Source organism: Thermobia domestica, chromosome 3 (genome assembly GCF_964235325.1).
Source record: "Thermobia domestica chromosome 3, izTheDome1.hap1.1, whole genome shotgun sequence".
Taxonomy (NCBI): domain Eukaryota; kingdom Metazoa; phylum Arthropoda; class Insecta; order Zygentoma; family Lepismatidae; genus Thermobia; species Thermobia domestica.
In genome coordinates, this window is record NC_137456.1 from 311,834,576 (window position 1) to 311,860,155 (window position 25,580).

Genomic DNA, 25,580 nt, shown 5'->3' on the forward strand with positions numbered 1-25,580 from the left:
ATCAAGGGTTTTCGAGCGGTAAAAAATGTTTCGAAATGAAATTGATGTTGATAATCTTTTTTTTTTTGACTGCAAAAGAGTGATTTACAGAGAGTTTATACTGCCTGGTCAGAGAGTGCATACTGCATTCTACGTGAAAATACTTGAAAGACTCAGAAAGCGAGTCGCCCTCGTCCGTCTACCAATTGATGGGTCATGGAAGCGTCATCAGAACAATGCAGTGAGCCACACCGCCTTTGCTGTCATGGAATTCCTGACCAAACATGGCATCACACAGCTTCCCCAGCCACCCTACAATCCTGATTTCGCTCCTGCAGACTTCTTCCTCTTCCCTCCACTGAAAAGAGTCATGGAAGAATGGAACCACAGCTCGATCCAGGTCATTCACAGAGGCCGTAATGAGGGAGCTGGAGAGCATTCCAGTTTCTGCGTTCCAGGGACCAGTCGGTGATTGGCAGAGTCACTGGAAACGCTGCGTTGATGCAGAAGGGGCATATTTTGAGAACTGTTATGGTGTCTATATATATATATATATATATATATATATATATATTTGTAAAAACAAAAATCAGTCCTACTAATTTCCGGACAAACTGTGTATACCTTTCAGAAGACTAATCTTAATTAACTTTGTCTTCAGTTTTTGTAATGAAGCTATACTTTGTTGTAAAAGTTACTAGTTCCTGTTCTTTATTGAAAAGCAAGGGTTCATTCAATAAATAACCGGAAAAGTTGTTTCTAAAAAATACAGAACCTCGACAAAGTTTGTACTTCTTTGTTACTTTTTGGTGGTGTTATAGAAGTATTATGAGAACGTCCTGGCAAGTCTGCCTCGCGAACAAGACATTGGGAATCAGGAAAACAAGATGGCGGCACCTTTTGGAGGTTGGTACCAACGTGGAACAGTGGAGTGTAATTAGATTTCTGTTAGGTGAAGAGTTGAAACCAATAGAAATTCACCGTCGTATGGCAGTGCAATATGATGAAACTTGTTTGAGTCAACACACATGTACAGTGGGCAGCTAAATTCAAACGATGTGTAACAAGTGTTGAAGGTCCGCCATAATCCGCTCTGTCTGTGCAGTCACGGAGAACAAGATTGATTCGGGAAAACAGGTGTACTATACTTGTATTTGGTAGAACCATTGTGTGTCACCTAAATAAGGCGACACCTTGAAAGATGAATACTGTAACGTGTTTAATACCCTTAGACGATGTCGTTGGGCGAGGAGAGTGAAAGTCTCTTCCATGTAATTAAATAGTTTGAATATTTGACAGTAATAATAGCTATGTGCAGGAACAATATAATAATTTTTGCATATAAAATCTGGTAAGATCAAAATGATGCCGATAAAACATAGACTATAGTCTGTAATAACCGTGGCTCGATCCTATAATTTCGTACATACGAATTAAAAGGTTTTTATATTTACAGTATGCAAAATAGAAAAAAGAAAGAAATGAAATGAAAAGAAAAGAAAGAAGCTATTGTTTTTTTACTGAATACAGCTTTTATCATTATCCTGAAAACTTTTTCTAGCACTTCATACGGTATGTTAAATGAAAATTCAACGTTTGAAAACAAAACAATTTATAGGAACTATTCAACATTAATTTACAGAAAGAAAACTTTTTTCATCAAGATTTAAAATCCGAAGAATAGATTTCAGGTTAGCTTTATTCTTTTACTAAAACCGAAAGTAGTAAAAAATAGTAAAACTTTCAGTTTTAGTATTGATTATTATATAGGAATATTTATAAAGTATAGCGAGAAACTGCTTTTGATATGTATTCAGCATCAGATGAATAGGCTCTAACTCTTATGGTATTTCTATATTGTAGCTGGATGCTATAGATGTGTTTAAATATTCAATTTGTATATTTTGGAAGTTTAGTGTGGTTTCACAGCTGGAGAACGAACGTCAATTGTTTATTTATGTGATTTGTATCAAAAATATGTGTTGTTGACTAGTAGATTGTTTTGCTGTCTCCAAACAGTCACACACATACACTTAACTCTGATACTCACACTCCCTCTTAACAGTGTCATATATATATATATATATATATATATATATATATATATATATATATATATATATATATATATATATATATATATATACTCTTAATAGTGACACACATAACACTACATACTGCACATATTCTTAACAATGATACATACACATACTAAACAATGACCCCCCCCACACACACACTCTTAAAAGTGACATATACATATTCTTAACAGTGACATACTCTCTTAATAGTGACACACAACTCTTAACACTGACACCCATATTCTCTTAACAGTAACACACACAGACACACTCCTAATATGACCAACATTCTTAATAGTGATACATACGCTCTTTCTCTTAAAGTGACATACACATACACTTTCTCTTAACAGAGGGCGCGGTGGCTCAGTGGTAGAGCGTTCACCTTCGGTGCTAGGGATCCGTGGTTCGATACCAGCTCGTGCCGTGTGGACTTTGTGGTAGACAAACACCGTGCTCGTGGGTTTTCTCGGGGTTCTCCCGTTTCCTCCCACTTTCTTCATTCCACCATTTCATTCATTTCTCATAATCACCGTCTCCTTTAGCCTAACTGGCATAACTGTGGGACGTAAAACTCAAATATTTCATTTCATTTCATTTCTCTTAACAGTGACACACACATTCTCTCTCTCTTAACAGTGGCATACACTTTCTCTTACCAATAACACACACACTTTCTCTTAACAGTAACACACACACTTTCTCTTAACAGCGACATACACTTTCTCTTAACAGTGACACATATAGGCCTACTCTCGCAGCATTGACACACTTTCTCTTAACAGTGACAAGCATACTCTTTTAAAATTTACACATACTCTTAACAGTGACACACACTCTCTTAAATGTGACACACACACACAACTTATAAGAACTTATTCAAGCTTACCAATTGTCATGCTTAACCAAAGATTTCAAGAACATAATTTTCTCCGTATGTTGTTTTCCAACCCGAACTATTTTGACTTCAAATTGTCGAACAGAAAAATCACTATTCTGTTTTAAATTTCTTCAACACTTTTTATGTTGCTCGTCAACTGACTTTTTTTTTTAATACTATTCACGAATTACCTAATTCGTCCTGGTCCTACTTCTCAGGCACTGCAAATAACTCCGAATGAACCAAACGAATGGTTTCAATGTAAACCAATTAAATCGAAAAAGAATTTAAACATTAAAAACTTAAGAAAATTACTTTTGAATGCGTGACTTTAAAAATATTCCCATCAGTATTTAAAGGAAGGTAAAACGAAAAGTATTTCAGTTATTTCATTGGAGTAATAAGTTATATAATAATAAAGAATGCATAGGAGTCATCAAAGAAAGGGGAAAATCTAAACTAGGGAGATGGCGCTCCCTGAAGATTTCGCTTCATTACCTGCTACAGCCATTGCATGCCTGCGTGACTCCGAGTAATTAAATTAGGTTGAAGGAAACAATCTCCTTAGTTGAGAGACAGCTGTACTTCTCCATTTCCTAAATGTAGGCAATAAAATTGAAATTCCTGAACAGCATTACAAATTAAGTTATTCCAACTGTTGCCTGTTGTATAATAATTAAAGAATTACGGAACAAATATTATTTAATATAATTTTTACGGAGCAATTTATTTTAGAATAAATATATACGACCAGTCAAGTATTGCTGTAATTCCTAAATATCATTTGCGTTTAAGGGGAAAATGTTAAAATATCTTACATATACTGAGCGATAAACCTTATTAAGAGCAAAATTAAAATACCGCTAATTTTTCAGCAACTATGTGATATTTTTAAATAGATAAAACATAATCAAAAATGGAACAAGTGCTCGTTAGACAATATTATTTTACATGAGATGCCGTTATCATGACTCACTTATCTGCTTTCGATTTCCTATCATTTAGAAAATTGGCATTTATTTTCGTGTTTCTAAATGGCTGCAAACGGAAAGCCACTAGGTGACTGGTGATAACGATATCTCATGCAAAATAATATTGCCTAGCGCGCTCTTGTTCCACATTTCGATGACCTTTTATCTATTTGAAGATATCACACAATTACTGTAAAATTAGCGGTATTTTAATTTCGCAGTGATTAGGAATACATTCTTATGTGTGGCTTCGGAGAAAATCGGCCAAAAATATATTATTAGTAAAACTAAAAATTAATACTGTATGATTGTATTTACCAAGAAACATGTAAAGATAAAACTAATCCTGGAGTACGACCTCATAACGGTTTACATTATAACACTAGATCTACAACAGCACACGTATGTGGTTAATGAGATAGCCCAAAATTAAGATTAACTATATAAAAAAATATTTTTCTTTAATTATAATATTAACCAAAAATTATACAGTGGTGCCCCGATAACTCGAAGATGAAGTAAATAAACAAAAAAAATCGAGTTACCGAGTTTATCGAGCAATCTAAGTTCGAGTTGTCAAGGTGTTCACAACAAAAATTTAAGACACCGAAGTTCCGCGTTTCCTATGAAAAGTGACTATATAATCTGTATAACTCGAAGTTTTATTAACTCAACCTCTATAACCGCCGAATGCCGAAAATGAATTTCATGCGTTGAGCATACCAATATGACTTTTTTATGTGCTTCAGTTTTTACGTGACAGCCACCCTCGTATAATTTTACTTTAGCAAGAACAAACTCGATTAGTAAAATTCAATCAGTGTTCACTTCAAGGATGTTAATGATATACGTGCTATCGTATTGTATTTCGTTTCAAGTAATGTTGAATACGTAAATATTGTAAGTGTATAAATACTTAAGTACATAAATTCCTTACTGCATAGATAGTAGACCCTACGTTTTTCGAACTAACACTTTAAACACTCATTCACAAAGTTATAATAGATATATTTTAAAGCTACCATGAAAGAAAAATGAGGAGGGTTCTCCAACAGCTTATAACTCACCAAATGTTTCAACATTTGCTAGGAAATAAAATAAATAAATGAACAAGACGTTTATCTAATTAAACATTTCGCAAAAGCTTTAGATAATTAAATGTTTCGCAAACCTTTACCTAATTAAATGTTACATTAAAAATTTCGCTAATTCAAACGTTTCCTACAAACTTTTGACAAAAAAGATAATGCTTTTTTTTTTTTTTTGAATTTAAACGTATCATAAATAATTTAGCTAGTTAAACATTTCGTAAAAGTTTAGATAATTAATTATTTTATTCAATGTTTTGCAAAAAAATGTTTGGTTATTAACGTTTCTTACAATGTTTTGCAAAATATTTAGCAAATTATTCATTTCGCATATGCTAAAATTTCATAAGCTCGTGTTCATTTTTAATTTTCTTATTTGTATTCATGTTTATGTATAATTTTATACTATCTACAACCAACTATTATACATGTACGTACAGATAGAATACAAGATATGTAATTTTCTTTTGTGGCATATAATACGTACACTACTTCATGCAAAACATATAACAAATATTTCTGTTTTTTCAAATGTTTGTACGAGGATTCATATATCTCTCTTTCACAATTCATTTGGTTTCTTTTCTAAAATAATAATATTAATAATAAAATAATAATAATAATAATAATAATAATAATAATAATAATAATAATAATAATAATAATAATAATAATAATAATAATAATAATCAGTCACAAAGGTTTGTATACACTGTATGAAACAGATGAAATTTTGACGAGACTAAGGTGCATATGAAATACCGGTATCAAGTTGTCGTGATCTTTCGTTTTCGATGTATGGGTCATCAAAGCTGAGGTTTCGACTTAGGGTTACTATATAACCGACTTTAACTCTCAGGAGTCCAATGGGGTACAGTTTGTACCACACACTTTCAAATTTGCTTCTGTGATTTTGGCTGTTCTTTTTCTATCTGAATAGTTTTGGCCCTTCTACAGTTTCGACATGAAAGCTTCGGTGAATGTAATTAATTATTGAAATAATTGGAAATTTGCACTAGTGGGGTCCAAAATGTATCGCTGTGAGCTTCCATGTAAAAGTTTTTTTCTTTTTTTTTCTTTTCTTTGCGAGAGATGGACCTGCTTTCTGTAATATTAGTAATGCAAACATTTGAGAACTTTACAAAACTTAATGTAAATTATTTTTTTCAATCTTTATGCTTTTCTAGGTCAATGCATTTATTTATTTATTTATTCAACAAAATCTCTTGTCATCATAATAATCTTAATTCTGGTTTTGCATTTCAAAATATTGTATCATATTGTTCGAATATATCAATATTATCAGTAAAGGCTGTGCACACAAACACAATAATAATCTTAATGTTTTCCCCTCAATATTAGTGTGAAAAATAAGTTGGGTACAAAATATACATCACTGGGCTTTCGCGAAACAAAAGGAACTTGGGGTTCAGAGGGTTAAAAAAAAACTTTATGACTTCACAAACATAATCTGAATTAGACAGCTAGTAACCCTCATGCTGCGCAATATACTCGAGAAACTTCTTAATGGAATAGCAAGAAAACAATTTATATAAATAAACTTTTACAGTATCGATTACGGAAATATTAGTGTAGTGTTTCAGGTCAACATTTATGTATTTAACTATTTTTCATTTAAACATATTAAATTTTTGTGATGTGTTTTACTATCATTCTTTTAATTTTAATTCTTAAACTATATCTTAGGTAGGAACCAACTTGGCTAAACTGCCTCAGATTGCAGGCCCAGATAAAACCCACATGAATCTGTTTTCAACGTTATATTACAATTTACCCTGTTCTTACTTCCATATAGCTTACTTACAGTTACCATTGTTTTATTTCTGGTCCTCACTATTCACTATAATCACAAATATTTCTTATTTCCAAGCCTCTTTTGCTCTTTTCTACATCCATATGAATCGGTGAGATTAAGAAGGGAAAGATTCCACTTTTTTGTCAAAATGAGTTGAAATAGCCATTTTGTTCCTTTATTTAAGACGCATATTTTGGCATGAAAAACGGAAAGATTCGTTTCATCATTATGACGTAGGAGCACGTGAAAAAATTGACTGAGGTTAAGAAAAGAAACATTCCAGGAATCTTTCCCTTCTTATTCTCAGCCATGGAGCTAAACAAGAACATACTGGAGCGCCTAGGTATGTGAAATTCCTATTGTTTTGCTATGAGAGAAAAACACGGTAACCATAAGAAATTTCCAATTTTTTTTATTAGTGCTAAAGGAACACATCGAGCCTTATCCCCCCCCCCCAGAACTTCCCACTATTCTTCAAATCCTGTTACATATTTAGAGACTGGGCTGGCATGCACAAAGATGCATAAAATGCTTCTGGAAAAGCATCCAGAACTAAAAGACATAATAAAATATGAGTACTTTTTAACTTATTACAAGGAAAATTATGGGTACCGATTCGGTAGGCCGCAAGTTGACGTGTGTTCAACATGTAAAGACCTAAATACAAAAATATCATCATCGACAGTGAATGACAACACTAAACGGGTCGCTGTAGCTGAATTGATGGTTCATAAAAAGGAGAGCAAGTAAGTTTTACAAGAAAATGCAAGAAGTAACTGAATTATGCTCTAATAGAAATGACGTACATGGAATCTGCTTTGATTTTATGCAAAATCTTCCTTTGCAGTGCATACCTGTTCAGGAAATGTTCTATTTTTAGGAAGTTATGGCATTACGTGTTTTGTGTTCATAGTTTAGGAAATGGAAAAGCTACTATGTACACCTATCATGAAGGAGTTGCAAAGAAAGGAGCAAACGAGGTGTGTTCTTTATTGTATGACTAAATAATCAACAGTGTTGACCCTCAAGTGAAAACTCTATACGTGTTTAGTGACTCATGTCCCTGGCAAAACCGCAAATCGCAATCGCATTTTCCTGTTTCTTACTATTATTAGGCGATTTAATGAAGTACATGTATTTTTCCCCAATAGAGGACACAGTTTTCTCCCCATGCGACCGACACTTTGGTGTTATTAAGAGAGCTATGAAACGCCACTACAAGATTTACTCCTCTGAGCAATACAACGATATGATTAGCTTTACAAAAAGCAAGTAGCCTTTGTTTGAGGTGAAACGATCAAATTCTGAACTTCAAAGGATGGTGATCGACATTTTTCAAAAAAACTTGTGCTAGTGTTCGAACCAAACAGCCTTTTAAAATCAATACCTACAAACAATTAACATTCACAGCAGCAAAAAGGGGATATGTTAAATGCAGCTCACACTTTTAAAGACGGGCTACAAAGTGAAGTTTATAAACTGTACAAAGGTGGTGAAGCAGACCCTTCTGTTGAAAAACATATAATGGAATCGTTCCCATAAAAAGGAAGAAACTCGAAGATGTTGCCAAAGTGGTTCACTGTGTGCCGGAACAAGCCAGAGTGTTTTACAATAAACTTTTAGAGTGGCCTACTGATGACCATGAGAGTAAGGACAGTGAGTAGTAATAGAAACAGTGCACAAAGGCACAAATCAATATCTCATGTATTTTATTTTTATAACATGTGTGAATAATGTTTAATTTTCATTGTATTTGTTGGTTTAACAATAAGTAAGGAACAGTTTTAAGCTCATAAATACGTTTTTCTTTACTTTTTTCGACATCTAAGTCTGTTGAGATTAAAAAGGGAAAGATTCCACCGTTTTTAAACTCATATAATAACCGTAATAAGAATGTAATGGTAAAACACTTTTGCGTATATGTTACTTAAGGTTATAAGGAGCAACTTTCCAATAGTACGTTTCTTCCTGTGACTATTTGTTTGGTTACTATGAAGTTTTTTTCAGTTTCCCTAAAGTTTGGTTATGTGGAATCTTTCCCTTCTTAATCTCACCCGTTCATATATATCAATATAGTATTAGTGCGCAAAATTGGTACCTTGGAACTGTTAAGTGTTGCAAACTATACACTACTCATTAATTACTAAAACAATACGGTCGATTAAATATCATGTCTTCCCAAAGGGTGAGGTTAAATTTACATTGAAGTTGCACTCCCCGAGCTTAACGTAACGTAACGTATTTAGTCTACTTTGTGCACATAACTATATTGATTAAAAAAAGTGATTTACTTACATTACGAAACATATGTAACTGAGCGAGCGTCAGCGAGCGAACGGGGTTAGAAGCCCCGCAGGGCTTGTTTTGTTCTACCTTGACCCCCATGATAATACATCAGCATACATGTCCTAAGTTAGTTAATAACACAATGAGTTTGAAACACTGTCAGATTATACTCTACTGCCACCTTACCTCATATCTCATCAATCCCCGAACACATAAGTTCACAATTTAACTTACGTTTTCTCCCTTATTAATCCCCTATAGCAGTGGCGTATTTAGGGGGTGGCTTCCGGGCTTAAGCCCCCCCCGAAATCTTACTTAGTATCAGTGGCGGCTCGTGCTTTGAATTTTAGGTGGTGCACAATACAGGGTGGCCCAAAAGTAGGTATATACCCCTACATTGATAAAGTATAACATTCTAGTTTATGGGTTTATTTGCTCCGGCTCTTCTGAGCTTAAGATATAAGTAAAGTACATTAAGAACAAATAATAAAGAAACTAAGTCTATCTGATGGATAACAATAAGAAATGATATTAAATGCAATGAGCTGATCAGTACGGTACTGTATGAGTACTTTTGGACCACTCATGACCTCGTATTTTTCATTGTTATTAATATTATTAAAAATAATAGTAATAGAGCACAGGCTATAGGTACTAGTGGCGATTCATGACCCAAAGATTTAGTAATGAGAAAAGTACTAAGTATTTCTCAATTAATAAATAGAAAATTTAGTGTAAAGAAAATACAAATATTTACCCTACTTGTAGAGAAAATCCATTCTTCTTTCTTTGCTTCTGGCAAACTTTTCAATAACTTTGTTATTGAAGTCCTTGATTCCCATAATAAAGTCTCTTTCAATTGATAGCATTGCAAGAGCAGATAACCGTTCCTGAGACATCGAATTTCTCAGAAATGTTTTCACACGTTTCAATGTGCTAAAGCAACGTTCTGCTTCTGATGTTGTCATCGGAATTGTAACGATAATTTTTAGAAGTTTTTCACGCGGAAATGTATTTTCTCCTTTTCTCAGATGGTTCACTTTCAACGTCACCAATACTCTCTCGGACTTCCAATATCTTTCGCTCAAAAGACTGAAGAATCTCTCTGACGTAAACAGCATCAATGTCTCGTTTCTGCAATTGATTGTATAAGATGTCGACGTGAGGCATTATGGAATGAAAAATGACAGCCAAAAGTTGAAACTTTCCCTTTGTAAAGTTTCAATATGACGGGATGCTTGGTCGATGGTACTATTATTCAAGTCTGTATTTTCGATTGTTTCGAAGCACCTAATCAGCTCTTCTCTATATTCATAAACAGTGTTCACACTCCGCAAATTAAAATTCCATCTCGTTGGAACAGATCGTGGCAACCGCTTTCTTACTATGTCGTCCAATATAGATGTTCGCTGTGGAGAATTTGAAAAGAAAGTACAAATACCCTGTAGATTTGCAAAGAAAATCTTGACGTTTCTATTAGTCGACGCTGCATTTAACATAATCAAATTGAGTTGATGAGCATGATAGTGAACGTAAGCAGCACTTGGATAATCTTTTTTCACAATAGCCTGTACACCACCAGAAGAACCACTCATTACTGCAGCACCGTCGTATGTTTGTGATATCAACTTCTCTTTATTATTTACCACGTGGAGACCAACTTCTTCAATAATACAAGAAGCCAAAGTTCGAGCGTCGTGTTTAGAGGGAGTGACGAAGTTCCAAAATCGTTCCACTGGTTTGCCATTGACAATGTACCTATGGACAATCACCATTTGAAATACGTTAGCTACGTCACTTGTTTCATCTGCTATGACAGATAAAAATTCCGCCTCTCTTATTTCTTGAGCGATTTCTTCATGGCATACTTCAAGCATGCAGTGGAGAAGCTCATTTTGTATAATTTTTGAGGTACCCTTAAAAACTGTTGCGCTTTCTAAATGACTTTTGAGAGCGCTGTCAAGTTCAGCACTAAAATTAATTAATCCACGAAATACGCCTGGATTTGAAGAAGAGTGTTTCATCATGTCCTCTTAAAGCCAGTTCGAAGGCGCCACAAAACAGAATGCAATTGATAATTATATTGAGCACGTACCTGTTTTGCGTCACTTTTTGATTGTAGTTCTGAATGGACAGCCTATAACCAGCATTCAGTTGAGCAGCAATATTCACATTTCCCAACACAGTTAGATTAAGAACGTGTTTTATATGGGCTGACGAATTTTCATGTTTTCTTTTTATTTTGTCGTGCAGATGCTGGATATCCACAACACCTTTTTTACTCCACGCATCTTCCCCTGCCCCGAACAACAAACAGGGAAAACAAAACAAAGCATTTTTAATTTCACACTCACACAGTGGCGTATTTACGATTTTGTTTCGGGAGGGGCTTTGCTAACTTTCGGGGGGGGGTTGCCTGGAAATGTGAAAATTCTGCAAGATATTTCATTTACTTTACTATACTAAGTAAGATTTCGGGGGGGGCTTAAGCCCGGAAGCCACCCCCCTAAATACGCCACTGCACTCACATAACCACTTATGCTGTTCGTACAAATTTGGATTAAACTTCCTTGTAAATGTTCGTTTCGCACTTCTTATTACTTGTGTTATATTGAGAGTCGGAATTGGCCTTCCGATGTTTTTCACAAGTAGCTTTGCTTCTAAACTTCTTTTTGAAAACGGCTCATTTAACAGGGACGTTACAGAATTCATTGTCACTTCACGTATATAAGGGACAGACATAATTATGCAATCACAGCAATCATGTTCCAATGAACAACAAAGACCGGTACACGCACGCACACACACATACAAACACACAACACTACGAACAGATTCGACAATTCGATCTCACTAGCAGCTTCGTGAACATACTCCCGTCCGACTCTAAATAAAAGATTTTTCCAGTGTGATTTATTTTGCGTTAAAAGAAATTATCGAAATACTCCCCCTCAAAGACGGGTGGTAAGAGGGGTGTTAGCCCTTATTTAAGCAGCCAAAGGCGTGGGTGCTAGTAGGCGGAAGGGGGAAGTAAAGAAGGACAAGGGTTTCGTTCCGTATGTTCTACATTGTTTCTGCGAGGACATTGGTTAGTTGAGGGCTTGCAGTCCGCTTTCAAATCTTATTCCCTCCTCCAATTAACGCTCTTTTTTTTGCTCTCCAAAAAGGAAAATATTCTGTCTATGCTGCCAAATTTCTACTCATTCAGATACAAGTGTATTAAATATTGACACCCTCAATCTGTCTTCACTCTTCACGGGGTCGCCTTTACTGTCTTCATAGCTGCCTTTATCTTACTTGGTTGACAGAACCAATAGTTATGAGCACTTGGCAATCTCGCATTTAGGCAAGGCACAAGTTTTTTCTTTTTTTCCTCTATGCGACTTGTAGGAGCGGACTATTCCCCTTCAGGCGAGAACCGTGTCAACCAATATTGCAGGGGGAGGGATGGTGGAGAATTTCCCGTTCCAAAGCGTTTCGTTTTGGAAAAGTTGTGTTTGTTGGTAGAATTGCTTGCAAACGATCTGCAAACATAGTAGATCCTTATGAGGCACTATAAGAATCCTTGCACCTCGCAACCCCCGCAGTAGCCAAGCTGGGGAGCTTGTCAAACTCGCAAGCAGAAAGCTATTAGCCAACCCCATTTGAAACGCACTTCTTTAAGGAAAGATTATGTTGACAATAAAACGAAAAGTGATTTAGCACAAATAAAAATTGAAAATATTGGAAGGAGGTTTGTACAAACATGCAAACATTAAGAGAAACCGCCGCTGCTTAGTATAGTAAAGTAAATGGAATATCTTGCAGAATTTTCACATTTCAGGTAAAGCCCCCCCCCCCCGAAAGTTAGCAAATCCCCTCCCGAAACAAAATCGTAAATACGCCACTGCCCTATAGTGATGATCTTTCTAAGGTTTGTTACTCTTATTAACACATTTAGTCTAATGCTGTTCATTTCTCCGTAAAATTTGTATTTCGGGGCCACCATTTGCCGCAGTTAACCCGGCAACTACATGTGTAAATTTGTAAATAAAGTTGTCCAAGTTCAATTTTACTATAGAAGCAAGTTCCACCTCTGGAAAACACATTTATTTACATTACTAAATTTAGATGGCATCAAACTGAAGCATTTGTCTGTAAATATTCAATGTTAGATTTTAAAAGAGCACAAACAGTATGATATATTGAGAATTTGTTGTTTTGATATATGGCAGTAGATTCAACCTCCCAAGAATAGGTTCATCTCCCCCTTTGTCCGCTTATTAAAACCAGAACTGAAAAATCTGCAAACGTCTTTTTAGAATACTCAACTTTATAGTTCGTATATGGAGTGCTAGGAAATGTACATTCCGCTTTTTGTTTTGAATAGACCTTCGAAGTTATAAAAGTAATAAAAATATTAAGATACACATTCTAGTTAAAGAAATGGTATTTCATCATAGAAAGCTTTCTTCAGGGGAACTGAATTATCACTGTTTCAAACTTTAAACAGGAGAAAATCCTACAACCACAGAGACTGGTATGTTACCCTGCTTATTAATGTAGGCGAACGTACGACATCTTGCCATCTTTCATTCTCTTTCCTACTTCTTGTTAACGTCGGTTCACTAGTTATACAGTAGACTCCCGAGTATCCGGCTCGCGACTATCCGGTCTTCATACTATCTGGCCTAGGTTTCTTTTATCGTAATTAAATGAGGAAGGCAAGGCGTTGCATTGGCAACATTGCAAAAGCATTGGAAGTGGGAGTCTGCTACGTGTCGTGTGCAAAATGCAAGTTGTGACAGGAAAAGAGCAGCGTTCTGCTCCTTGTTCATTGTTTCATCAGTTTGTAACGAACCTCAATACAGTACGCTTGCCGCTGTTTCTAATTATTACTACAGTACGTACAGTACTGTATTCGTAAATTGTTCTTGGGGTGTGCTTAATGTTCACAAAGAAATACGTTCATAGAACTCCGACCTATCCGGCATTTTTGTTATCCGGCCTGCTCTTCCAGTACATTAGGTCGGATACTCGGGAGTCTACTGTACATTTATATTTTTCCATTATCACCTTGCACCTAAAGCCTTCAACTAATTTCAAACAATTTAAGATGAAAATATAGCTCTTGAAAATATTGTATTTACATTCCTAAATTGTAAAACAAGAGTCTAAATCAAAACGCGAATCCTAAATGACCAAATGCATCGTAGGTCGCTTCACGTTTCAAGTCAAGTCTTCCTCCAGATGAGAAAACTTTCGAAGGGATAAATACAGAATAATGTGCAAAAATAAGACAGAATGCTTATCGATCAAACTTCCGTAATTTCCATCACATACTGATATTGCACGAATATTATATAATATGTAAAGTTAATTTATTACCTATGTCTTTTTTTCTTCACAAAGATGGTACGACTTGCGGACACGAGATGCTGGTTTTCCTGTTTTTTTTTTTTTCAAAATCCAAAAAGTTCCTAAATGTTTTGTTGTGTTTCTTGAGCCGAATGTGGTTTTACGTTATCCTGTTGCAACAGAGTGTGATTTCGATTTGCCGATGCAAGATGTTTTTGACGTACAGGAGCATACATCCGCTCCAACTGTTCGGAATAAGAGGTGGCATTGATGGTACGATTCTTAGAAATGAATTCGAAGTGAATTACCTCCTTCGTAGTTCTACCACACAGAGAACATGTGTTGATATATCGACACGAGTCTTGTTTGATGACTGGGTGTGGAAGTTGGTCCTTGCTCAGTTATTGTTTGTGCACGTTTAAATTTCGGAAGAATACCTATTTGTCTTCGTATGTGACAATCTGCTACAGGAAACTCACATAATGTGCACATAATGTTCGTCTTGGTTCCAAGAATTCCACAAGAATAATCTCTTTTAGTTCCAAAACAAAGTTGTCAACATTTTGTGAAACCTAGTCACCAAGGATGTAGAACTACAAATTAGCGTACAATTTGAACTCTGGAATAGAAGCCAAGTCTTTCGCATTCGAGGTGGTAAAGTACTCTCTTAGCCACACGTTGTATTGCTGTTGATTAGTATTTCGTAATACGAGGGCTATCCAGAAAGTAGATTACGTTTTGGAATAAAAAATCAACAAAGTATAGGAAACAAATTTTATTATATACAGATGAAAGCCACACACAAATACTACTTTTCGACATAGTCACCATTCAAATTAAGGCATTTATCGTAGCGATGTACGAGCTTGGAAATTCCTTCGTCGAAAAATTCGGCCGCCTGCGACTTCAACCACTTCGTTACCTCTTCTTGCAGCTGTTCGTCGTCATCAAAACGCTGCATAGCCAGCCACTTCTTCATTGCTGGGAATAGGTGGAAGTCGCTCGGTGCCAGGTCGGGACTGTACGGCGGATGAGGAAACAACTCCCACTGAAAAGATTCAAGAACTTCACGCGTGACATTTGCCGTGTGGGGCCGGGCGTTGTCGTGAATCAACAAGATCTTAGAGCTCAACATTCCTCTGCGCTTGTTTTGAATTGCTCTTCTGAGGTTTTGCAGAGTTTGGCAATACCTTTGAGCGTTTATTGTAGTGCCTCTTTCCAGGAAGTCCACCAAAATCACACCTTTTCTGTCCCAAAAAACAGTCGCCATCATCTTCCTTGCCGACATTGTTTGCATGCATTTCTTGGGTTTTTGGGGAGAACCTGTGTGCCCCCACTGCATTGATTGCAATTTCGTTTCACAGTTCACGTGTTTCACCCATGTTTCGTCACCAGTAACGAAGCGATCGAGTAAAGAGTCACCATCCTTATTGTAGGCGTCCAAAAAGTGCAACGCTGCAGCCATTCGCTGATTTTTGTGGTCCTCTGTCAAGATTTTTGGAATCCATCTTGCACAAAACTTGTGGTAACCAAGCTTTTCGCTGATGATTTCGTGCAACAAACTTCGCGAAATTTGTGGAAAACTCAAAGAAAGTTCCGTTATTGTGAACTTTCGATTTTCACGGACTTTAACATCGACTTTTTCGACAAGTTCGGCAGTCACTTTGCTGGGTCTCCCACTTCGATCTTCGTCGTGAACATTGGTTCGGCCATTTTTAAATCTTATGACCCACTGTCGCACTCCACCTTCAGTGATAATGTTGTCCCCATACACTTCACACAGCTGCCGATAGATTTCTATCGGTTTACAGTTTTTTGCTGTCAGAAACCTTATTACTGCACGCACCTCGCAGCTCGCGGGATTTTCAATTAACGCAGACATTTCAAACCGTCACAGTATCTTAACGGAGCACAGCACGAACCTCTCACTAGCACGGCTAGATGCCGACTGAGCTGCGCAACGCTCTGACCCCAAGATGGCCGCGCTAGCCGCGCCCCTAGCGGACACAGACGAAAACGTAATCTACTTTCTGGATAGCCCTCGTATTTGACACGCTAGGCAACAAGATAGAACAAAGATTATTCAACTGAAATATGCATGCTCTATATTATAATTCCAGTCATCCATATTACACATCGACACGATGTTTACTGAGGTTCTTTATTCTGAGTGAGTAAATTACTCATCGGAGGCCATAGTGGCTGAGTGATGGAGCTCTATCCTCTGGTGTGAAGGATCTCTGGTTCGATTTGCTGTGGTGTGAGTTTGTAGTGAACAACTTTTCCGTGTTTTTTCGGGATTTTCCCGTTTGCTTCCGCATTTTCATTACGCCACCTATTCAATTAACATGCACTATAGAGTGCTTACCTCTAGTGCATTGGTTCTCTGGTTCGATCCCCGGCCAAGTCTTTTGTGGTGGACAGCATCATGTCCATGACCTTTCTCGGAGTACTCCGTATCCTCCCACATTCTCATTCCACCATTTTTTTCATAATCATTTACTTACTCTACTCATCCGTCTCCCCTTAGCAGAAAGGGCATAATCGCCGAACTGAAAGGTTTCATTTCTATTTTTATGATTGACCCCTCTCCTTTAGCCTAAAGGATCATAGCGTGACACGTAAAACTAAAAATTTTACATTTACATTACTTACCATAGTTTTATTATTGTAAGCTACAGAGCGTTCAAAAAGTCTCTATACACTTGAATTGTCACATTCAAAGCAACGAAAAAATTATTTTACTCAAAATTTATTATATTTTATGGCATAAAAGTACTATGTACAGGGCGTAGCATATACACATACATTTTAACACACATTTTCACAGCAAATGTTGGAAATGTCCCCCATGAGCCTCCAAACATGCTTGCACACGATTCAAGTGTATAGAGACTTTTTGAACGCTCTGTAGTATGGAAGCTTGATCCAAAAAGAATGTATGCAATCGTTTTGAAATATTTTTTCCAATATTTAAACAATTATACGTTTCCTTGGAACAGAAATGATTAATAAAGGATCTATTTAAAATTAAATCAACAACTGTTCATTTTCCCACAAACAGTGTAAGTACAACTAAACACATTTCAATAAATATTTTTTGTAATGTTACTGGGTTACTATATGTACACAATAAATTGCATGCACATTTACTTGTATAAATTGAACGTTGCATTCATTTCTCATTTCCAACAAAGCATAGAATATACTGTTCCGACACCACTTGACTGTCGAGATAGAAACGAGAGGCACCCAAGAGTTGCGGGATAACAATACCAAATTTATAACAGTAAAGCACATGCTAAATGGGGGCGACTCCACCACTAGTCTTAGGCGACTAGAACCATGAGCAAAATTAGACAGGGTAACGAATATGAATTTAGTGTTAAAATAATTAGAAAATAACCCATGCATTTTTCATTGAGAATTGGTAGCAATAAGGGCGTTAAGGAATTGATGGTAGAGCAAAGGAATAGCAACTAATTTTGAACAGTCTCACCCTAATTCGAAGTCGTTCCATTCTTCTCCTTTTACTCGTAAGTGATCTTTAGGCGCAGTCCTCGAAGTTCCAGTGACTTGCAGGTTGGGTTGTCCTGATGAAGTCCATGTTGAATACTTGTCCGACAATCAACCATGGCATTGAATGCCGACCCCAAAGGCAGGGAGACTCCAATCTGTCTCGCGTCGTGCTTGAGATCCAAAGACCAAAATCGTGCACTCTCAATTGCTTTTGACCTTACTGTCCCTCTGACGTCAGCATGAGACGATGGTGACACCACAGAGTTTCCTGAGCGTGGTCGATTACCCAAAACTGACATTGACCAAGTGCATTTTTCTCATGTCGTCGACTAAACACAAAGTTCTCAAACCTGCTCCTGAGATTGCTAACGTTGACAGGTAAACGAATCAAAAGGAGACTCACCTGAGTCAAAATACTTACTTCTACAATCATTACTTGTTGTAACATCGTGTCGTGGGTAAACGAACGAAACGGACAGTGTCTTGTAGCAGCCTGACTATGAGGGGCCAATGAGGTCGAACCAATTGAGAGAAGCAATTGATCTAACAAAGCAAATTAAAAGTGTCGCGTGTGAGACTGTTAAAGGGTGAAGGTTCTGAAGGTCGCTACCACTGTTTATTACAAATTTCAAGTACAAAGACTTCCCCAATAACAGAAAAGCAATAGTTAATTAATCTTTCAATGTAAAGTCAGATAACGACGTACAACAGAATATTGGTGTTCATAACATCAGGCATTGAACTCTTGAAGGCTGGTTGGCTTCTATTGAAGACTGGTTGAATTTCCACATGAAATAAAGATGTCCTAGCTTGTCCTTACTTCATATCCCGTAACAATACTGTACGTACGATTAGCGAATTCACTTTTGAGATCTGTGCTACAAATCATTGATTTACACGTAGCCACAATATTGTATTTGACCACAAAGTTTGCTTCTGATAGTGTTCACACATGAATGGCATTCTGGGAAACTTTTTAAATGTTGTTTTCTCCACCAAAGAGTAAATATAATTTTTTATTTTTAAAAGAATCAAACTGTGTGATTGCAAGCAATTTTAATAGTAAAAAACTACAAGGAACTATTTTGTATCTTGAGAGGTGCATTATGATTCATCTATTTTTAGCCTCTTGATTCCAATTTGCAATGATTTGAAAGGCATTGTTTACCTGCCTCAGTCATATAGAATAACTTTGACTTAACTCATCGTGAGAAGAAGCTGATAAAGTTTGGCTTCAATTAATATGGCTATGAATGGTCCTTCATTAAGGCGTGTTTGTTATGAATGAAGTCATTCATTGGTTGATTAGTTCAGTAAACTTACCAACAACTAAGTTGATCATCAACCTCGTTTTTGATTAGTTAAGATAGAGTGATGGGGAAAAAAAAGTTGGGAGAACAGTGTAGCCTTAAACATAAAGTAGCCCAGCGTGTAAGGGAAGTTAAAAAAATTGTAATAAACATGGGATGAGATATGTTTCGGTCGACAATAAAAACAGAAGAAACAAACAATTTCTTGAAGTTCATCGCCACAGAAACTAGAGGTCTGCACGGGCCGGAAATTTTAGCCCGAGCCCGACCGTGAATTTCTAATGTGAAGCCAGACTCGAGTCCGAAATATGTTTTAGCCTTTAGGCCCGAGCCCCTGTGATAATCAAATGAACCCGAAATAAGCCCAAATTACAAAAACTTAATAATTAACGCAACATTGTATTTTTTATTTACAGCAATTAATGGTTTCAGTTTGCAGTTGTGCTTTAAAAGTTCTCCACAAAAACCGTTACGATAAATATCATTGTACAATATAGGCCTATTTACAAAGTTAGGCCCGAAAAGACCAGAGAAATAGTATATTTATAACTTTACAACCCGTGGCCGACTCGAGCCCACAATGATATATGTTTTGTAAGTCCGAGTCCAGCCCGCAGGCCGGGCCGGGCCTAAGGCTGTGGGCTTGGCCTAAGCCCGTGCAAACCTCAAACAGAAACAACAAACTGTTTTATATCATGTCCTGGTCCCATCTCATCAAAATTGTTAGTTGTTATTAGTCTACGTAAAACCCCGATATCCATCTTCTTGTTATACCAAAACCTTCTTACTAAAGAGCTTTCGAACAAAAAAAAAAATGTATATCATTGCATGGGCTTTCGAACAAAATTCTGTGTATTGTTCGCAAGGGGTTTCGAACAAAACAAAAGCTGTGTATCATTTCCACAGGCTTACAAACAAAGCTTCTGTGTATCATTTCCACAGATTATTGAACAAAACTAATGTATTATTTCCGCGGACTTTACAAGAAAATGTTTGTATATTATTCCCACGGGCTTTCGAACAAGAATTCTATGTATGACTCCACGGCCTTTCGAACTAAAATTCTGTGTATCATTCTCACGTGCTTTCGAACTAAATATCTATGTATTAATTCCTTGGGCTTTTTGTTATGGGCTCGACTAAGAATCAAGTGAGCTGGCCACCAGCCCCAGCAACTGTACTTATCAATATATTCACTGTTAAACACTGAGCCGAGGAAATACAAAATTCTCTAAAGCGAGTGACTTCAAAAATTATGTGATCTAGCAAAGGTGGTTTAAGAAATTAATGAGAAGCCAGTATAAGCTCAAACCAAGTGTTCATGATTCACGATCATGCAGTTTTTGAACAACGAATTTCATAAAGCAAGTCGGTAAACCCTTCATTACATCTCTGGTAGGGCTCGTCACGTAACGGCGTATGATTAATAATTATTTAATATTTAGATCTAAAGTGTCACTAATTTTCCTAGCCATTATACTTTCTACAGGAATGAAATAAAACTGACGGCTCTAGAGCTGTTTAAATATTCTTACCGGTGAATAAAGTGAAAGTAAATCTCCCATCAAAGATCCTGGTTTGGAAGATTTGCCTTCCAACAAAGAGTCCCGGTTTTGAATAGCAGAAATATGGAAACTCTACACTTACTGGCAAACATTAAAATGAGTTTCCATGTCTTTGTTAAATCTTGTACTAAATATAACTTAAAAAAAAACTAACTCTATGGCCTATGGAACCCGGAGGTTCAATGCCGCGTTCACAAAAGCTCTCCACTGACTTCTATCCTTAGCTAACTGCATCCAATTTCTACTTTGTATTCCAATCTCTGCGAGATCCATCTTAATATTGTCCTCCCATCTGCGCCTAGGTCTTCCTAATGGTCGTTTTCCGATTGGTCTTCCAGTCAAGACTTTGAAAGCGTTTCTACTTTCTTCTATTCTAGCTACATGACCCGCCCACCTAAGCCTCCTAGACTTCACGACCCTAACAATGTTGGGTAAACCATATAAGTTATGTAGCTCCTCGTTATGAAGTTTCCGCCATTCCCCATTCCCGTTCCTCTTGGGTCCGAATATTCGTCTCAGGATCTTGTTCTCAAATACTTTCAGTCTATGTTCTTCCCTCAGAGTAAGTGACCATGTTTCGCAACCATACAGAACAACAGGCATGATTACCGTTTTGTATATTTTAAGCTTCAAATTCCTCGACAGAATTCGCGACGACAAGAGATTTTGAACCGAATAGTAACACGAATTCCCTGCTTTTAGTCGACATTTAATTTCTCCGTGAGTATGATTTTCCGGTTTGGGAACAAAACCTCGCGGCCAGAACCTCGCGGCGACAACCTCGCGGACCAAAACCTCGCCTGGCCAAAACCTCGTCTCCCAAAACCTCGCGGCCCAAAATCTCGCCGGACCGAAACCTCGCCTGGCCAAAACCTCGCCGCCCAAAACCTCGCGGGACAAAATCTCGCCGGGCCAAAACCCCGCCTGGCCAAAACCTCGCCGCCCAAAACGTCGCGGGCCAAAACCTCGCGGGGCGAAAACCTCGCCTGGCCAAAACCTCGCCACCCAAAACCTCGCGGGCCAAAACCTCGCCTTGCCAAAATCACGTCTTCCAAAACCTCGCGCCCCAAAATATCGCCATACCCAAAATCTCGCCTGACCAAAATGTAAATGTTCCAACAGATGATAAGGATGACGGTATAAAAGACGCTGTTTCAGAAGAAGTATCACGGGTATTTGACCAAGTCCAGCGATAACATATGAAAATTCTATTTCTGTATTAGAGGATTTCAATGTGAAGGTAGGGCGACAGGATGTTTTTAAACTGGTTATAGGGAAAGAAAGTCTGCATAAGGAAAGCAATAACAACTAGCGGTGTTAGTTTCGTGAACTTTAGAACATCCAAAAACTTAAAATGTTAACAAAAATCTAATAATATTTATGAAAGTATGAAATAATATATGAGTTTTTACGACGTCCCTTGATTATGTCCAGTAGGTTAAAGGAGACGTAGATGACCAGGATGAAGGAAATGATCGAATAAAGAAAGTGGGAGGAAACGGGAATAACCCGAGAAAGCCCACGCACACGATGTTTTATCTCTTCTTGTTCTTCTTCTTCTTCTTCTTCTTCTTCTTCTTATTATTATTATTATTATTATTATTATTATTATTATTATTATTATTATTATTATTATTATTATTTGTAATGTGGAATTGCATATTAAGAAACTCATTGGGTAAATTTGAAAGAAAAGTTTCATTCGCGGCGAGGTTTTGGCCACGCGATGTTTTGGGCGGCGAGGTTTTGGCGTCGCGAGGTTTTGGCCGGGCGAGATTTTGTCCCGCGAGGTTTTGGGCGGCGAGGTTTTGGGCGGCGAGGTTTTGGACACGCGAGGTTTTGGCCCGGCGAGATTTTGTCCCGCGAGGTTTTGGGCGGCGAGGTTTCGGCCACGCGAGGTTTTGGCCCGGCGAGATTTTGTCCCGCGAGGTTTTGGCCGGCGAGATTTTGGGCGGCGATGTTTCGGCCGCGAGATTTTGTCCGTATCCCTGATTTTCCTCTGTTAATACTGATCCTAGATATTTGAAACTATCCACTTTATCAAAAGTATTATTTAATATTTTAACGCATCCATAATTTGCCGTATTACGGTCCCGACGCACTTCCATGTATTTAGTTTTATCAGCATTTACTTCTAAACCCATGTCCCTGCAAGCGTTTAATAAGATCTCTGCATTTCTTTCTATTGTTCTCCTATCATCACCTAAATATAAAAATATAAAAATAAGTTTCCTTGTCATTTTTAAATCTTATGTTAAATATAAAAAGAAGATTCCTTGTCATTGTTAAATCTTATGCGAAATATAAAAATAAGTTTCCTTGTCATTGTTAAATCTTATATCAAATATAAAAATAAAATTTCCTTATCATTATTAAATCTTTTGCCGAAATATAAAAATAAGTTTCATTGTCTTTGTTAAATCTTAATAAAAAATAAAGTTTCCTTGTCATTGTTAAATCTTATATCAAATATAAAAATAAGTTATCATTGTTAAATCTTAATGTAAAATATAAAAATAAGTTTCCTTGTCATTGTTAAATCTTGATGTTATATATAAAAATAAACTTCCTTGTCACTGTTAAATCTTATGCAGAAATATACAAATAAGTTTCCTTGTCATTGTTAAATATTGATGTCATATATAAAAATAAACTTCCTTGTCATTGTTTAATCTTATTCCGAAATATACAAATAAGTTTCCTTGTCATTGTTAAATCTTATGCTAAATATAAAAATGTCTCCTTGTCATTGTTAAATCTTAATGTCAAATATGAAAATAAATTTCCTTGTCATTGTTAAATTTAATATCAAATATAAAAATAACGTTACCTTGTCATTGTTAAATCTTTTACAAAATATAAAAATAAGTTTCCTTATTGTTAAAGCTATATCAACTATAAAAATAAAATTTCCTTATCATTGTTAAATCTTATGCTGAAATATAAAAATAAGTTTTCTCTCATTGTTACATCTTATATCAAATATAAAAACAAAGTTTCCTTGTCATTGTTAAGTCTTATATAAAATATGAAAATCAAATTTCCTTATCATTATTAAATTTTACGCCGAAATATAAAAATAAGTTTCCTTGTCCTTCCCTTTTAAATGTTAATGTCAAATATAAATAAAGTTTCCTTGTCATTGTTAAATCTTATATCGAATATAAAAATACAATTTTCTTATCATTGTTAACCCTTAACAGGAAATATGTATCGGTCAGACACCTATGGCTTTTCTTTGTGTTGCACTGGCAACACTGATTCACCAAATGTGTCGCTTTTCTCAGTACCTTCCCATTATTTAGTTGTACGTGTGACGCAGTAGTTCATTGTTGGCGTTGATGTCTAAGTGAACATTTATCGATGATTTTATAAAACCTACGGCGTCTGAGAGGCACACATTTCCGTTATCGTATATATTTTTGCGTGTTTATTGGGCACACATTTCCTGAAGAGACAGTTTTTCTTTCAAATAGTTTCTGTAGATGATTTTTTAAACCATGAAATAGAAGCTACAGAAGCTTCTTAAACATACTATATTGTTTGTGTGAGATTTTAGATATTTCCAACATGAATAGACCAAATAGTTCAGGAAAGAAATGTAAGAAAGAAACTGTAAATACAACAGATCCTAATTTTACGGCAAAAATTGCAAAAATGCTGAAAGAAGAAGAGAATAAAGAAGAGGATTTTATGTTAGTATCTTCAGAAGATTCTGATTTAGACCTCTCATTTTTTCCTGAAAGTGAAGAATTACCTACTGACAGTAAGGGCGATACTAGTTCTGATACAGTGTAAGATGTGATTTCAAGTACTAACAGAAGTATCAATGTAAGCAGCCCTACTCAAGTTTCATGTGATAATGAAGGTCTTAGATACAGAGGTAAAAACAGGTTTGTTTGGAATGCAAATAAGAGATCAAGAAACCGAAGGGTTCTTCATCAAAACATAGTCAGAATGATGCCTCGTTTTACGACTTACGTAAGAAATCTGGGAGAAGATCTTAGCATATGGCCTACCTTATGTCGTGATGATATGATTCAAGAGATTACAACATGAAGTTGGAAGAAGGTAGAAACAAATTTGAAGTAGGACAAAACTCACTCTACAGATGCATTGACCTATTTAAAATTAAAGCCCTTATTGCTCTTCTAACGTTGTGTCCTATTTGCAAATCAGGACACGAAGACATGTATTCACTATTTTCAAGACACTGGGACAACCTCTATTTAGAGCTACTATGTCCGTCAAACATTTCCAAGCCCTCTTGAGCAAATAGCACATATGGACAAGGTAACTACATCTGAACAAATAGCACATTTACAGAGAATGTGTAGAATTACACTAACTTAAAATTTTTCAGTTTTTTTTAAATTTATGTACTATTTTTATTTAGATTCTGTAATATTTTCCGAATTTATATTCCAATAAAACCGAATTAATGCATGCAATTCTTGTTTATCATATTTTGCTCAAAGTACAAAATACAAAGTTTCGTTATTCTTCAATACAAGTACTTTTTTTTTTAGAAAAATATATTTCCTTATATATGTCTGTATCCCACAGACACACATTTCTTGTAAGCGAAAAAAAAAATAACGTTTCCTGTTAAGGGTTAAACCTTATGCTGAAATATAAAAATAAATTTCCTTGTTATTGTTAAATCTTAATACCAAATATAAAAATATATTTACTTGTTATTGTTAAATCTCATATCGAATACAGAAATAGTTTCCTTGTCATTGTTA

At 36.2% G+C, this 25,580-nt stretch overlaps 2 protein-coding genes across 2 annotated transcripts in view; both read right to left on the reverse strand.

Moving 5' to 3' along the window:
- Trpgamma (Transient receptor potential cation channel gamma) overlaps positions 1 to 25,580 on the reverse strand; it is a 1,754,629-nt gene that overhangs the window by 988,855 nt on the left and 740,194 nt on the right. The gene's annotated exons all lie outside the window — the stretch shown is intronic.
- LOC145682286 (zinc finger MYM-type protein 1-like) lies at positions 10,271 to 11,128 on the reverse strand. Its single transcript, XM_081753864.1, has one exon. The coding sequence runs from the start codon at positions 11,126 to 11,128 to the stop codon at positions 10,271 to 10,273; it is 858 nt and encodes a 285-aa protein (XP_081609990.1).